The sequence below is a fragment of the Odocoileus virginianus genome, chromosome 1, assembly GCF_023699985.2.
Source record: "Odocoileus virginianus isolate 20LAN1187 ecotype Illinois chromosome 1, Ovbor_1.2, whole genome shotgun sequence".
In the NCBI taxonomy this organism is placed as follows: Eukaryota; Metazoa; Chordata; class Mammalia; order Artiodactyla; family Cervidae; genus Odocoileus; species Odocoileus virginianus.
Genome location: NC_069674.1, coordinates 13341124 through 13357079, shown reverse-complemented (window position 1 = coordinate 13357079; position 15956 = coordinate 13341124). Strand labels below are relative to the sequence as shown.

Genomic DNA, 15956 nt, shown 5'->3' with positions numbered 1-15956 from the left:
TGAGCCTCAAGGGAAGTCCAAGAATTCTATAGTGGGTAGCCTGTCCCTTCTCTGGTGGATCTTCCTGATCCAGGAATTGAAGTGGGGTCTCCTGCATTGCAGGTGGATTCTTTACTAACTGAGCTATCAGGGAAGCCCAAGAGTGAGTGTAGGTGGTATTTAAAACTATGAGAATAGCTGATTGACCAAGGGATGAAGCACAGATAAAGAGAATAACAATGCATATGACTGGGCCCTGAGTTTTCAATATTTAAGGACCAACTAATGAATAGGAGTCAGTGAGGGAGACTGGGTAGTGGCCAGCACAATGGGAGGTAAACCAGAAGAGTGATGTCTTGATATACTATGTCATATGGTCGTGAGAGGTCAAGTAAGATGGCCGCTGGATTTCACTATGTGTAGGTTATTATGACTTTGATGACCTCACAACAGAAGTTCTTATAATACTTTCTTGATAGTTCTAAAACTCAGGGAACATCATAAAAATCTTCTGTATCTTCAGCTTCTTCTGTGCTGTACTTGAGATGTACTTCCTCTGAGGACCCTGTGCACCCAGGGGTCCCCTGAAGTCATGTGTACCTAGAAAAAGGCCTTGCATGTGTCAAGGGTGGGAATGCCTTGTAAATGAAGCATTGTGATTGATTCAGTTCTCTGTGCCTGCAGTTGAGAGACATTGACCATGAACTGTAGCTTTAGAGATATTCAAATACCTCTGCAGCCTCAGACTCATGGCTGGTAGTGAAGATGATCTGAAGGAAGCTTGAGGGCCCACTGCAGGAGACTTTGGTGAGTCCTAAATCACCACGTCAGTCAGAGGTGAGGGGAAGGTAGAGGCCAGCTGAGACTTCTACTGCATTGTTACTTGGTCTGTGCTGCGAGAAACTCAGCGGAAGTAGGACTAACCGGAAGACAAAGGCTTCTGGGAGTGGAAGTTGGCAACAGGGACAATGGGCAAAGGCTGCCTATACCTGATGCCTTCAGTCATCCAGCTATCCATGTTGATTTGTCAACATTGAGGATAAGAGGGTCAATGGCTTTAGTCACGGGACCCGTAGGTCACACAGAGAGGAAGAGGAATTTGTGTGTAAGCCAGAGACAAGGAAAGCATGGCACTGATGTCCAGGGGGCCACAGGAATTTTGAGCCACCTCTCCCTGACTTGGGCAGGTTTTTATTTCCATGTTGTAAAGGAGTAAACAGGTTCTGAGAAATGGTGTCTTGCCTACATTCAGCTTCTTGCAAATTAAAGAGCCACTTCTCAGATGAAGATCTCAATTTCAAATCTTCTACAATGTGTATCCCTCATTGTGTATTGCTGTTGAAATACACACACAGTGTGGATATTTTTTCGTATATATCTAAAAGAGTTTTTTGAGCCAGGTATTACTGCTCCATGTTATAGGTAAGGGGACCAAGGCACAGAAAGAGCTCAGTTACGAACAGAAAGAGTAAGAAATCTGTATGGATTCACACATCTTATTGGATGCACAATCAAAACTCTAATCCAATAGTTTATTAAATTTCCATTGCTTAAAAACAAACAAACAAACAATACCACTGCTTCCCAATAGGCTGCAGTTACTTACCCTTCTATGGATTCAGCAACCCTCCCCCCATTCTTCAGTGAAAGTGAAAGTCACTCAATCATGTCTGACTCTTTGGGACCCCATGGACTGTAGCCTGCCAGGCTCCTCTGTCCATGGAATTCTTCAGGCGAGAATACTGGAGTGGGTTGCCATTTCCTTCTTCAGGGAATCTTCCTGACCCAGGGACCGAACCTGGGTCTTATACGTTGCAGGTGGATTCTTTACTGTCTGAGCTGCCAGGGAAGCCCATTCTCTAGTAATGAACTTAAACCAAAGTCCACATATTTGCTCCCAGCTCCCCTCACCAAGAGCCCCACCCCAGCTCCTTGTGGTTAGAACTTGTGCGGAAGTACCGCCTCATCTTGGGGAAAAATTGAGCTGGCCATCAGTGTCTACATTTCCTGACTATAAAAGCCTGCAACTTATTCTGTCATAAAACAGGAAGTGTGGCAACCTTAGTTCTCACTTTGCCAAACAGAAGGGTTGTGGTTTTCCTTTTGCTGTCTGAATCCTGGGCTTACTTTAGCTCAGAATTCTGTTCATTCTTTCCTTCACCACACTTTCAACCTCCCCCTTCCTTCCCTGTAGCACTTGCTTGTCACTGACACCATCAGAGAGCTTGTATCTCCATTGAGTTCTAATATTCCAACATCCACTCCCATCAAGATGCAAATTGTTGGGCTGGCCAAACATTCATTTGGGATAAACCCTGAATGAAAACTTTTTGGCCAGCCCAATGCTTCTAATAACCTCCTTCAAGCAAGTTCTAACACATAATGTGTTAATCTCATTTTTAAACATTGTAAGTGGCCATGCTAATTAACCCCAAATAGGGAAGCCTAGGAATATAGAAACAGAGCTTAGTGTTGTAATAAAATATAAAACTGTCATCAATTTAATTTGACATACAAAAAGTGATGTTCACAATCATTGTAGTACATTTTTATTAGACATAAATGGTGATCTCTTTACTTGGGTGACTATAATTTCTAGTAGTTTTATGCAGACTTCCCTTATCCTTCAGTCAGTCAGTTCAGTCACTCAGTCGTGTCTGACTGTTTGTGACCCTAAGGACTGCAGCATGCCAGGCTCCCCTGTCCATCACCAACTCCCAGAGCTTGCTCAAACTCATGTCTACTGAGTCAGTGATGCGATCTAACCATTTCATCCTCTGTCGTCCCCTTCTCCTCCTGCCTTCAGTCTCCCAGCATCAGGGTCTTTTCCAATGAGTCTGTTCTTATGGCTTAATTCTTGTTAAATTAAAACACAAACAGATTTCTTTTCTCTTTTATACGTACTGAGGAGGGTCTGTAGCTGATGTCTTCCTGCAAGTACAGAGGACAGACTGGATGCCCACAAGACTTATCTACCTTTTCCTGGCCTTTCTTTCAGTATGGCCAAATGAACTCTTTTTCCTCCTGCATATGGTTTTCCTGTGTCCCTGCTGTTCCCTTTCTACCAAATGCCCACAACTTGCCTCCACCCAATGTCTCCTTGAGCGGTCCTCCTCTTTTTCTACTCTGTGGTCAGCTGGACCAGTCCTGGGTCAGGGTGGTACCAACCAGTGCTGGCGTCTTTGGGGTCAGTATATTATTGTACCTGGCAGCATGATCTCTCTAGAACTGCAGGCAGGAATATATTATGACTACTGGGACCCAAGGAACTATACCAAATTCTTAATATATAGTCAACAAACACAGTCAGGTCATCAAAACCCATTAAAATGGAGATTCAGGCCAAGACCAAGGAAATATTTAGCTTATTTCTTTAGGACTTTGCTGAAGAACAGAGATTCAGTTCTCTGAAGTGTGGTCATCTTGGGTGTTAGGTAGTCTTCAGAGAGGTTTCCTAGCAGATTCCGCCCTGCCCAGCCCCCTCTCCATTCCCATGAACAGTGCTGTCTCTGGTCCTAGCTTAGCTCAGAAGCCCATTCCTAGGCCTGGCCTCAAAGCAGACTGAAGAAGGCCTCTGCTGTCCCTCCCCAGGCAGGCTGGAGGGCATGAGAACAGGGGTCTCTTGGGAACAAAAGTGAGCTCCGGAAGCTGAGTTTATCCCTCTTCCACCCTTGCTGCCCTTTAAATAATGTTCACACCTGCTCAGTCTGCAGTTTCTCCCTGGTAGTATGGTCATGTGCTCTGAGGACAGAAAAAGCCTGTTGATCAGTCAGAAATTCTTGGTTCTATCTTTGTACCAACCCAGTTGTCTCCATCAAACAGTCTGTCTCCTGGTGATATTAATAGTATCCAGTCCCCCAAAGTGGAGTGCAGAAGCTGATTTCCTCCAATAGCCTAGGACCTCTACTGGTAGACAGATGGATAAAGAGATCATTTGATCAGTTGACCCGTGTAGATCGAAAGCCACGGGTCTGACTTTCTCAGGAAATAGGGTCTCGGGGAGTTGCTGACTCAGAATGAGGAGTTTGCCTCAGCTGTGTGTCTGCAAGTATGTTTGTGGAGGGCCTGGTGCTTTAGCACTGAGGAGCTATTAGGGGGTTCTCCAGTGACCTGTGGAAGACAGACGTAGGAATCTAATGTTCTGTATCTCCCGGATCAGTCCAAATTGCCAACATGCTCTTTTGCTGTCTCTGTAGTATATTTTTTGTTCTTTTCAGAGGCCACAGAGAGCTGCATCATTGGGCTTTCTTCTCACAGATCCAGCGGTAGGTGATGTTACATGAAACAGCATCATATGTCTTTGTTAGACCTATGGTCACACAGTGGAAATTCTGACCCTGATTGGTAATGCTAGTTGGGAAAAGAAAGCATGGTTAAAGCCTGTCATTTCAGCCCTGCCTTTTCCTGGTTCTGATACCCCCTCAGCATCCCCATGGAGAAGGAAATGGCAACCCACTCCAGTATTCTTGCCTAGAGAATCCCGTGGACAGAGGAGCCTGGTGGGCTGCTGTCCATAGCATTGCACAGAGTCGGATATGACTGAAGTGCCTTAACATGCATGCATGCATTGGAGAAGGAAATGGCAACCCGCTCCAGTGTTCTTGCCTAGAGAATCCCAGGGACCGAGGAGCCTGGTGGGCTGCTGTCCATAGCATTGCACAGAGTCGGATATGACTGAAGTGCCTTAACATGCATGCATGCATTGGAGAAGGAAATGGCAACCCGCTCCAGTGTTCTTGTCTGGAGAATCCCAGGGACCGAGGAGCCTGGTGGGCTGCCGTCTATGGGTTGCACAGAGTTGGACACGACTGAAGCAACTTAGCAGCAGCAGCAGCATCCCCAAATCCAGCTCAAAGACTGATGGTTTCCTGTCAGCTCTCCTGTGAGTTTTTATGGACTTGTTATCTTGGATTAATTCACTCTGTTTGGTTAGAAACACCTCATGGGTTGTTTGTCCCCTTTTCTCCCAGACATAGTGTTTTAGTGCTGGAGGTCCTATGTTTTCAACAGGAGGCCCAAGAGGAGAAGGAGGAAGGAGATTTCTCTTCCTTTCCTGGACACCAGCTGGCTTTGTGAAAAACTTGGTTGGTCTTTTCATACCTCTTTTAACTGTCTTTCAGTCTGACTGGAAAGAGTCTGGCTTCATGGGAAGGACATAAGTTTTGGAGCCAAGTGGATGCAGGGTCAAATTGTAGCTCTACCACACCCTGGCTTTGTGATGTTCAACACATTTCTAAGCCTCAGTTCAGCTGTCTGTTAAATGGGAATCAATAAAGGCTTTTCCTAGTAGCATCATTGTGAATACTACCAGGAATGACGTGTAAAGTGCTTAGCAAGGGCCTTGCATTTAGTAGACATTGAATGAATGTTCACTTACTCCTTTCTGTGAGCAGCTGGTTACAGTCTGGGGAACTGACTTGCTTTCTATCTGACTCACCATTTTCATAGGTCTGCTGGGAATGTCATGTTCCTCACCATGGCTATGGCCATGGAATGATACATAGGACATAGCTCTTGGGAGTTAAAGTTTAATAGCTTTAAGGCATAGACAAATTGTTTATAATAACATTTCTTTAGATAGAGAAACCATCTCTGGGGAACTTGTAAGAACTTAGTTAAAAAAATGTGATCTCTGGGTTAAAAGATACTTATGAGATATATCAAACATAATATGTATGGGGATTTGGTTGGATCTTGATTAAAATAAAATAATTTGTTGAATGAACAGTCCTCTCTACTCAGAAATATTTTATATTTTCCATAATAAAAAATTTACCCCAAAAATGTGTCTCTGGGGATAAGTGGGTTGGAATAAAGGAGAGGGAGAGAACATGCAGCTAAGTCTAAGCCTTTGTGCTGTTCCAGGGCAAACCCACTGAGTCTCTGGTCTAGTCTCTAGAAGCAGCTAAGATCCCAGAAAAATGTGAGATGTTCACATACTTGCCATTAAACGCAGCATTGTTGATCCAGCGCCACATTTTCTCTACAGGCTGGTATAATAAGCCAATAAAATACTTCTCAGCACCAGTTATGTCCTGGAGAAATTTCTAGAAATTAAAGAGATAAAACAATCAGAAAAAAGTTCTTTTCTTCTGCTTCCTTTGTGCCAATGGACTCATGATTATATCTGTCTGGGAACAAGTAAAGGACTCCAAGGCTGGCTATCCCTGGCACTGCCCATCAGCCCTAGAGACGTAATTCTCATTTTACTCAGAGCATCAAAATCATGCGGAAGTCTTGTTAACACATAGACTGCTGAGCTCTGGTTTAGTAAGTCTGGTGGAAGGGACCAAGAATTTGCATTCCTAATAAATTCCCAGGTGATGCTGATGCTTTGAAAATGAAGGAGGAGGGTACTATACCGTCTAAAAAAGGGTAATTTCAAATAAACCTTTCTTTGATCTACTCAGCATAGGATTATTTTCATTGCCAGAAGTTTTACATTCCAAGTAAGACTGGATCATCTTGGAGAAGGAAATGACAACCCACTCCAGTGTTCTTGCCTGGAGAATCCCAGGGATGGAGAAGCCTGGTGGGCTGCCGTCTATGGGGTCGCACAGAGTTGGACACGACTGAAGTGACTTAGCAGCAGCAGCAGCAAGACTGGATCAAGTAAATTCCTTGAACACTCGGCAAGGGAAAACAGGGGGATTTGAAAGTGTGTTGCCAAAGCAGATAATGCCACAAAAAATAATCAGTTGCCAACAAAGGTCTGTTTAGTCAAGGCTATGGTTTTTCCAGTAGTCATGTATGGATGTGAGAGTTGGACTATAAAGAAAGCTGAGCACTGAAGAATTGATGCTTTTGAACTGTAGTGTTGGAGAAGACTTTTGAGAGTCCCTTGGACTGCAAGGAGATCCAACCAGTCCATCCTAAAGAAGATCAGTCCTGAGTGTTCATTGGAAGGACTGATGTTGAAGCTGAAACTCCAATACTTTGGCTACCTGATGCAACTCATTGGAAAAGACCCTGACGTTGGGAAAGATTGAAGGCAGGAAGAGAAGGGGACGACAGAGGATGAGATGGTTGGATGGCATCACTGACTCAATCAATGGACATGAGTTTGGGTAAACTCTGGGAGTTGGTGATGGACAGGGAGGCCTGGCGTGCTTCGGTCCACGAGGTTACAAAGAGTCAGACGTGAATGAACGACTGAACTGAACTGAACTGATTGAGTGCCTGCTAAAATGACACTGACCTTAGACATCTTACTTTCTGCATTAAATTAATGGGTCACAAATCACTCTGGCCAGAAACCTGGGAGTCCCCTGGACTCTCCTGTATTCTTCACGTTCCTCCCATTATCAGTGGCTATTCAAGTCCACTTAAATATTCTCTCCATCCCCATGGTTACTGCCTTTATTCCTCCTTTCCTAATATTTTTCTTCCCTGAAATACTTCATTATTTTTAAAATTTGATTACCAGATTTACTCATTAGTAAACTTTTTTTATTTTTGAGTATGTGTTGTGTGCCAGGCATTGTATTAGGTTGGAGATACAGAAATACATTTGATTCTTTTTTTAAAAGAAATTATGATTTAAAATGGGTTGGCAAAATATGGGCAGTGGGTCAAATTCAGACTGGAGCAAAATTTTATAAACAAGGTTTTAATGGAACAAGCCATGGCAATTTGTTACATATTGTGTATAGCTGCTTTTGAACTATGATAGCACTATTAAGTAGTTGTGACAGCGAACATATGACCTGAAAAGTGTAAAATATATACCATCTATGTTTTTAAAAAATGTCTGCTGACCCATGGTCTGAAACAAGGGTTCTTAACCCTTCTGTCTCTTGCTGGAAGCAGGGATGGTTTCTACAGGGATCTATAAAACCACTGGAATTTTATTCAAAATATTGTGCTTATGTAATGTTTCTGGAAAGAGATGAATAGATTTCACCACCATTTCTAAAACATCAGTTATCCCAACATGTTGAAAATCCACAGATCTAATAAGAGAAGATAGATGAGTTGACCAGCATAGAAGGGTAGCCCAGGTGTAGTGCTTTTAGGAAATATATATTAGATATGGATCAGGAGGGCTTCCGCTGTGGCTCAGAGGTAAAGAATCCACCTGCAATGCAGGAGCCACAGGAGATGGGGGTTGGATACGTGGGTCAGGAAGATCCCCTGGAGGAGGGCATAGCAACCCACTCCAGTATTCTTGCCTAGAGAATCCCATGGACAGAGGAGCCTGTGGGCTACAGTCCATGGGGTTTCATAGAGTCAGATGTGACTGAAGCAACTTAGCACGCATGCATGCCCAGGGAGAAAGGAGGAAGTGAATAATTATGGGATTTCGGAGTCTATATAAAGACTGTATATGAGGCAATATGTGAGATGGATTTGGGGAGATAGCTATGGTAAGGCAAGTGCTAGGAGCAGGGTGTGTGTGTGGCGGGGGGTGGGGGGGGGGGGTGGGGGTAGTGGTCAGGATTGGACTTCCTGGAAAAGGAAGTAATTAGATCACAGGCAGACTGCAGAGTGTGCGTGCATGCTCGGTCACTTCAGTTGTGTCCGACTTTTTGTGACCCCCATGGACCGTAGCCCGTCAGGATCCTCTGTCCATTGGATTCTCCAGGCAAGAATACTGGAGTAGGTTTCCATTTCCTCCTTCAGGGGATCTTACCGACCCAGGGACGAAGCCCGCTCCTCTTAGTTTCCTGCACTGGCAGGCAGGCTCTTTACCACTAGCGCCACAGGCTGGAGCATCTGTGGAACTACAAGATGCTGAATTCGGTTGGTGCAGACACAGGATTGGAGAGAAGGCAGAGGCTGGACCATACAAGGCTTACATGTCATGCTAGGGAAACCGAACTATAACTCACTTCATTTTGGAAAATGACACAGATAGTTTAGAGCCTTAGACCAGTTAGTAGGTCAGATCTGTGGAGAATAGGTAAGAAGTGGCAAAACTAGGGGCAAGGAGAGAAATTAGAAGAATCCCAAAGAAATCCAGGGGAGAGCTGAATGATTTGCTGTGGAGATAGCAGGGAAGGAACTTGGTTAGCAGATAATTTAGGGGGGAAACGAAAAGGCGAAGTTCAAGAAAACTGTCGGTGTTCCATTTCGGTTGACATGATGACTCACCAGTATTTGGGATACAAGAGGAGGAGCAGTTGGGGTAAAACTTGATTTAAGTTTTAAGCATGGTATGTTTGTGGTGGTTTTGAGACATCAAAGTATAATGTGATTCACTGTCTGGTCTAGGAAAGGGAACTGAAGATACGGATATGAGAGTCATCGGCAAGCCATTGGCATGATGACCTTTTTCTGGGGTTAGCATGAGTGTAAGTGGCAGAGAATGCCAAGGATGGCTTTTGAAATATATCAACTCATAAGGGGTTAGTAGAGGAAAAGAGGTTATGGACGTCCTTTCCCATTGCCCTGTTCTTTCCTTTTTCTCTTTTCTGCCCTCTGTCTTGCTCTTGGTTTTCTATCTTCTTCAAGGCATTTTCCCTTCCCACTTGGGTCCATAGACCTAGAAGAGCTGTATCATCATGATCCCTGCTCACTGTTGGGCACCTACTACTGAGATTCACAGAGATGCTCTCATAAACTCTTCACCACCACAGGGCTTTTTAGAAGAAGGGTGAAGGGAAGAGCAGAAAGAAGCTAGAATACTGTGTGCAGCACAATGTCTAGTGCTCAGCAAATCTGTAGGGTTTGAAGGAGAGGCAACTGTAAACTAAAATTATGGCCTAAAATTCAGTTGCTCGATCGTATCCGACTCTTTGCAACTCCCTGGACTGTAGCCCACCAGGCTCCTCTGTCCCTGGGGCTTCTCCAGGCAAGAATACTGGAGTGGGTTGCTATTTCCTCCTCCAGGAGATCTTCTCAACCCAGGGATTGAACCTGCATCTCTTGCGTCTGTCTCCTGCACCAGTAGGCAGACTCTTTACCACTAGCACCACCTGGGAAGCCCTAAAATTGATTAGAGTGTGGGTTTTGGACTTAGAGAGATCTCAATTCAATTCCATGTGCTGTCATTTACTAGGTATATGACCTTGATCAAATTATTTTCCTGTGCCCTAGTTTTTTATATTTTAATTTTATTCTATTTATTTAAGCATGAAAATTCTCTTCTTAAAATCTAATTTTTATTGGAGTATAGGTGCTTTCCTAGTGTTCCCATATATAAAATATAAAGAACTATAACTCCTCAGAATTATTATTATGATAAAAAGAGATAATTAAGCTTTTTACATAGTGTGAGCTATTTTTACTCTCATAATTGCACACTGCAATCCCAATACTATGATCTGATTCTTTGCTTTGCATGTTACTAATTTTGTTATTTAAAAACTTCCTTACTTATTAGGCTGATTGGGATCAAATATTAACAGCTCATGTCTGTGAAGAATTCCGTAGTTTTAAAAGCTTTATACACATTGGCTCATTTAATCATTCCCTGTATTTTAAATGTTCTGGCCCCTCCCCAACACACTGATCATGGGAGAGACCATAGAGTGTGGATTTCATTAGCTCAAATGGGCCTGAGGAACACACCCCACTGCTATTGAGAAGAGCCTCCCACCCCGTCTCCATCCCACCTCCACCCATTCCCTGCTCCACAAATCAAATTGCCCCACCAACTCAACTCCACCCAGTGAGGCTGGTGAAGGGATGCTGCTTTTCTGTACCATTCCATGGGCTCACCAGTTTCTCTGGTGTGTTGACGATGGCCAACGTGGATCCTTTTTCTTTGCAAAAGTTCATGCTCTTGTTCCAAGGCAATTCCGATTTGGACAAGAAAAAACATCTTCCTTGATGAAAATCCCACCCCTTGGGGCAGACTACAGAAATCCAAGAAAAGAGAGGATGAGATTAGTGGGGTTTTGGGTATGCATCTTGGGAGCGAATCATAAGACAGTAGGAAGTGGGTTTCTTTAGAATTATTATATCAATACAATTCTCTTCAATCCAGGAAGAAATTTCATCCACTTTGACCCCAGTTTCCCTGTCTGTAACATGAAGGGAATGATGATAAGGTCACTATGGCCCCATTGGGTCAAACGGTTTCATAAGAAAGGAGACAATGGGAAAAGTCTCTAAGAATTCACTACCTAAGAACCTGGAGGTGGAGAGGGTTATAAGCATGCGCTGTACCTGTTCCATAGCTCTCTGTTGGAGTGAAGCTGACAGTGCCATTCCCCAAAATCTGTGGAACTGAAATGAAAAGAAAACCTGAAGATAGCCGGATGATGGATGCGATACACAAATGTCACAGCAGATGTCCAGAATGGACAGTGGAATTAATAAGGGACTCTTTGCTACTCTGTGTTGGAATTTTTCAGATTTTTTTCTTTGGAACGTGAACTACATCCAACTACTACTATTATTTGACCTGCCTCAGGTCCTATTTTGTGTCTTCTTTTTGGGGTCTCATATGTGCCTTTGATGGGTTTCCCAGGTGGCTCTAGTGGTAAAGAACCCGCCGGATAACGCAGGAGATATAGAGATGCGAGTTCGATCCCTGGATTTGGGAGATGCCCTGGAGGAGGGCACGGCAACCCACTCCAGTATAATTGCCTAGAGAATCCCCATGGACAGAGGAGCCTGGTGGGCTATAATCCAAAGGGTCGGACACGACTGAAGTGACTTAGCACACACACATATACTTTTGACCGTGTGAGATGCCAAGAAAAAGAGCAGGAGAAAGGAAGAGGAATAGATGCATTTAGTACCAGAAAGGAAACCTCCCTGTTCTTTCTCATCTGTACCCTTTACAGTGTTTTCCCCAAAGAGCTGTCTGGAGTGCTGCCTCTCCAGGCTCCACATAGCACCTTTGCTTCTCTCCCCACTGCTGGGGTGTGCCTTAAACCCTATGTGAAAACCCATGGTCCCGATGGGCAGCTCTTGACTCTCTCATCAGCAATTATCAGCTCTAAGGACTGTGCTAACTGGAACAAGATTCAGAACTAGAGGATGTTGCCAGACAAGGAGGCAGATGGACATTCCAGAGGTTTCTCTTTTGATTTTTGGCTATGCCACATGGCATGTAGGATCTTATTTCCTTGACCAGGGGTTGAATCCATGCCCCCCACAGTGGAAGCACAGACTGGACTGCCAGGGGAGTCCCCAGAGATTTCCTGTGGGCAGAGAAGAGCCCATTCATCTCTTTAAACATAAAAGGAGAATCAGTAGGCCTCCAAGAGGCCTCATTATTTTGGGGGAACACTGGCTGTTGGAGTGGGTGGTTATAGTGGCTCCAGAGGTTGATCAGACTTTTCCTGGACCAGTTGTTTGTCCATGGTGGTTGAAGACCAGTTTAGTTTACCCAGGTGCCAATTAGCTACTTAAAATCATATATAAAATGTGCAAGCTAGCATTCACTTTTTATTTTAGTCCCCTATTCAAAGGCTCTTTGTAATATAGCATAACCTGGATTTCATTAGAAACAACTTGGGGATTATAACTGAACAGAACTGTATACATATTTCATGAGCGTTTCCTCCTTTTGGCTCACTGTACTTACTGGGTGCCTCAGTTGCGACAAAGATGAAGAAGAAATTATCTTTCTGATAAAGATGTGGCTAGTAATAAGTTTGTATTAAGAGCAAGTGAGAAGGAAATCCTTGGAAAAGCTTCAAAAGGAGGTGGGGTTCATAAGGAGAGCTGTGCCTGACATGTTTTTATCCGCATAGCTTCTGGCATTGGACTTTGTGCTTTATAGAATGATAGTTGACTAGTTTCTCCTGTTTTCAGTCTCCTTCTGTGTTTGGTCTAGCATACTGCTTAGCACCAAAAAAAGGTACTGAATATAATTTTTGATGATTTTTGTGGAGCATGGGTTTCGTTAAACAATTCTTTAAATGACAGGGTTTATAAAGTACTTTCATATCACATTACACTAGTTATACACAAATCATCCTCATTCCCAAAAGGAAAAGAGGATCTGAAATGTCATCAAGTCTAGTCTTGGTTTCTCATCTCTAAAAGTAAGAAAATTAATTAGAAGATCTTTGTTTTTCTGGGTGTGCTGCATTTATTTTACTTTTCCAGCTTTATTGAGATATCACTGACACATAACATTGTATAAGTTTGAATATACAACATGATGATCTAATACATGTATTATTGCAAAATTATCAACATAGTAAGGTCAGTAACTCCTCCATCACCTAGCAAAATCATCTTTTTTGTATGTGTCGTGAGAACATTGAGCATCTACTCTTCTAGCAACTTCCTTGCATACAATACACTGTTATTACTTACAGTCACTATGTTGTACATAGGAGTTTTGGAACTCATCCATCTTTTTAACAATTAGCAGCTCTTGACAAACTCATTCTACAGAAGAATGTCTAGGGGAAGGAGGCTTTGAGAAAGGTCTTTAAGACTTAAGCACAGAAGAACCTGGAGGGGGGAGAGGAGGTTATTTTCATGTACATTACCTGTTCCAGAGCTCTCTGTGGGAATGAAGATGACATTATGTTCGCCAAAAATCTGTGGGACTGCAAAGAAAATCAGCGGTTGACTCAGCCCCAAAGGTGGCTGTGCAGTGAGTGTTATAGACAGACGTTACTCTGGGGCTGGTGGGACATAACACCTGTCAGTGGGACAGGTTGAGCTCTCTGACTCGGGTCAGCCAAGGTGGGCATGTGTTTCCTGTGGATATATTCACTCATTCTCATCCTCCTCTCTTATGTGGTGGAAACTGCACCTCGAGATTGGGCCATATGGTTGATACCTCTTACCCAACTGTTGCCTCCAAATCACATTTCCTTCCTCATTTATCTTCCCCACAGGCTTCTGAGGCTGGAGAAGATTTTACTTGCTGCAACTGTGGTAAAATCTTTTGATATGAGGCCTCTTTTTCTGAACATTTGGATGAATTAGTCTCTGTGTACATAAAGGAGACTATCTTGCCCGGTAAAACCCCATTAACCTTTAAGTAGCTCCAGGTGGCACTAGTGGCAAAGGACATACCTGCTAATGCAAGAGACTTAAAAGACCTGGGTTCGATTCCTGGGTTGGGAAGATCCCCTGGAGAAGGGCACTGGAGAGGCAACCCACTCCAATATTCTTGCCTGGAGAATCCCCACGGAGAGAGGAGCTTGGCGAGTTACAGTCCATGGGGTCGCAAAGAGTCAGACACAACTGAAGCGACTTAGCACGCCCCACAGCTTATCACTGGGTTGGACTGGAGCTGTATTTTCAAATTAGAAACTATAACACGCACTGCAGAGTATTTCAGTTCAGATTACCCAACGAATACTCTAGTAGCAAAAATTTTGTGTGAGAGTCTAATCATCAGACACTGCTCTGTTTTGTGTCTCCAAGGTAGACCAAGGGACTCTGCCTATTGTGTGTGTGTCTGGGAATGAGAAGGGCAGTCAATTGCCCTCAGCTGGAAAGTCTTGAGCATTTAACCTTTATATTCAACCCTGCATCCTAGGGAAAGGGTCAAGAACAGTACAATCTGAGTTGTGGTAAGAGGTTAATCAGATACTCACAATAAAGCAGAAATAAGGTCATTCCAACAATTTTAAGCACCACTACGATAAGCCCAGAGATTATCATGTGCCAGTTCATGATGCAGGAGATGAGGAGGCCTGTGGGCATGAGAGCACAATATCACCATCGGAATCTAGGACAAGGCTTCTTTCCAGCAGGGAATGTGCCTGACTCTCAGAGCAACCCTTAGGGGTTGGGAAGCCCGGCTTGACATTGATAGACACAAGGAGAAGACCCAGCACATACCCAGAAGACAGGGAGGAGCTTGTGCTCCTGGGGAAGCTTTGAACCTGATGTGCTGCCTCTCCTCTGCCACCCCTAGCTCTCAGCCTCAATCCTGTTCCCATCTGCAGCTCTTAAACTCTGTCTGATGAATAAACCCTCTCCTGGACTTTGAGAACCCTTAACCTTGAAATGATCCTTGCTCCCTGAGCCTTTCACTTGTAGTCTTGGTCATACGGTCTAAGCTCTCAGAAGTTGTCACCTTCAAAAAACTATGCCAGGAGTCCGACAGACAGGACGTGTCCCTGAGGTCCTTTGCATGGGAGCAGAGCCAACAATCTGTATAGAGAGGACAGACAGAGACTCACCTGATGTCTCCCTGGAAGGCTGGGCTGGTCTGCAGGTGGGGATCTTTCCAGTGGCCTTGTGCCTGGTATGGTGGGTGGAGGCCCCTCCAGTGAGAACAGGCTCCTTGTGTGTGAGCAGTGTCCTTCCTTCCTTACATCATCTCTGTCTCACCAGCATCCCTGAGCAAACACTTCTTCCTGTTCAGTGTTCTTGGCAAAGGGAGCGGGAGGGGCTAGGAGGGGAAGGGAGTAACTTCTGAAAGAGGAAGGTCCCCGCCAAAGGGGTTCTCACAGAGGGGAATGATGGTAGGATTATTTAGGAAATGGAACATCTTAACACCGACTTGTTCTCTGTGTCTGAATCTCCTTGAAGTAGAATGGAAAGAAAATGTAGTAAAATGTGGTAGTAAAAACAGATACAAGTCTGGGTGAAGAGTGTGAATTATTTATTTGGACTTTCCTTACAACATGTCTGCAAATCTGAAATTGTCAAAATAAAAAATTTTAAGAAAAGAAATTCATCTGAAGTCACTGCTTTTAATAAGGAGGTCTTCATATGTCCCATTGTTTCCATAACTGCAACCTGGTTCTCTGCTCAGTCCCCTTTATCATGGACTCCTCCTCCCTGGCCTCATGCCTTGAGAAGCTGATGACTATTCAGTATTTACAAGCATGCTCTGCTGGATACATGGGGTCTGGTGAGGGTGAATAATACTGAAGTCTTACTATCAAGGATATATTACATTTGAAGTTTTCCTTTTATTATACTTTTCCTACTGTAAAGGCTATGTGTACTCATTGGGGCTTCCCTGATGGTTCAGATGGTAAGGAATCTGCCTGCAGTGCAGGAGGCCCGGGCTCGATCCCTGGGTTTAGGAATATCCCCTGGAGAAGGGAATGGCAACCCACTCCAGTATTCTTACCTGGAGAATGCCATGGACAGAG

The 15956-nt window shown here is 44.0% G+C and overlaps 1 protein-coding gene across 2 annotated transcripts; it reads right to left on the bottom strand.

Annotated features, from left to right (window-relative positions):
- Positions 1-2457: 2457 nt before the first annotated feature.
- CLEC5A (C-type lectin domain containing 5A) lies at positions 2458-15204 on the bottom strand. Of its 2 annotated transcripts, XM_020911021.2 has the most exons (7): positions 15033-15204; positions 14442-14540; positions 13380-13439; positions 11092-11151; positions 10642-10778; positions 5920-6026; positions 2458-4329 (listed from the first exon to the last, which is right to left on the bottom strand). In XM_020911021.2, exons 2-7 carry the CDS (start codon positions 14518-14520, stop codon positions 4215-4217), a joined length of 558 nt encoding a protein of 185 aa, XP_020766680.2. In that variant the 5' UTR covers positions 14521-14540; positions 15033-15204; the 3' UTR covers positions 2458-4214. The 2 variants fall into 2 exon arrangements, with proteins under 2 accessions (XP_020766680.2, XP_070320350.1); XM_070464249.1 differs by lacking the exon at positions 13380-13439.
- Between the last annotated feature and the right edge of the window lie 752 nt (positions 15205-15956).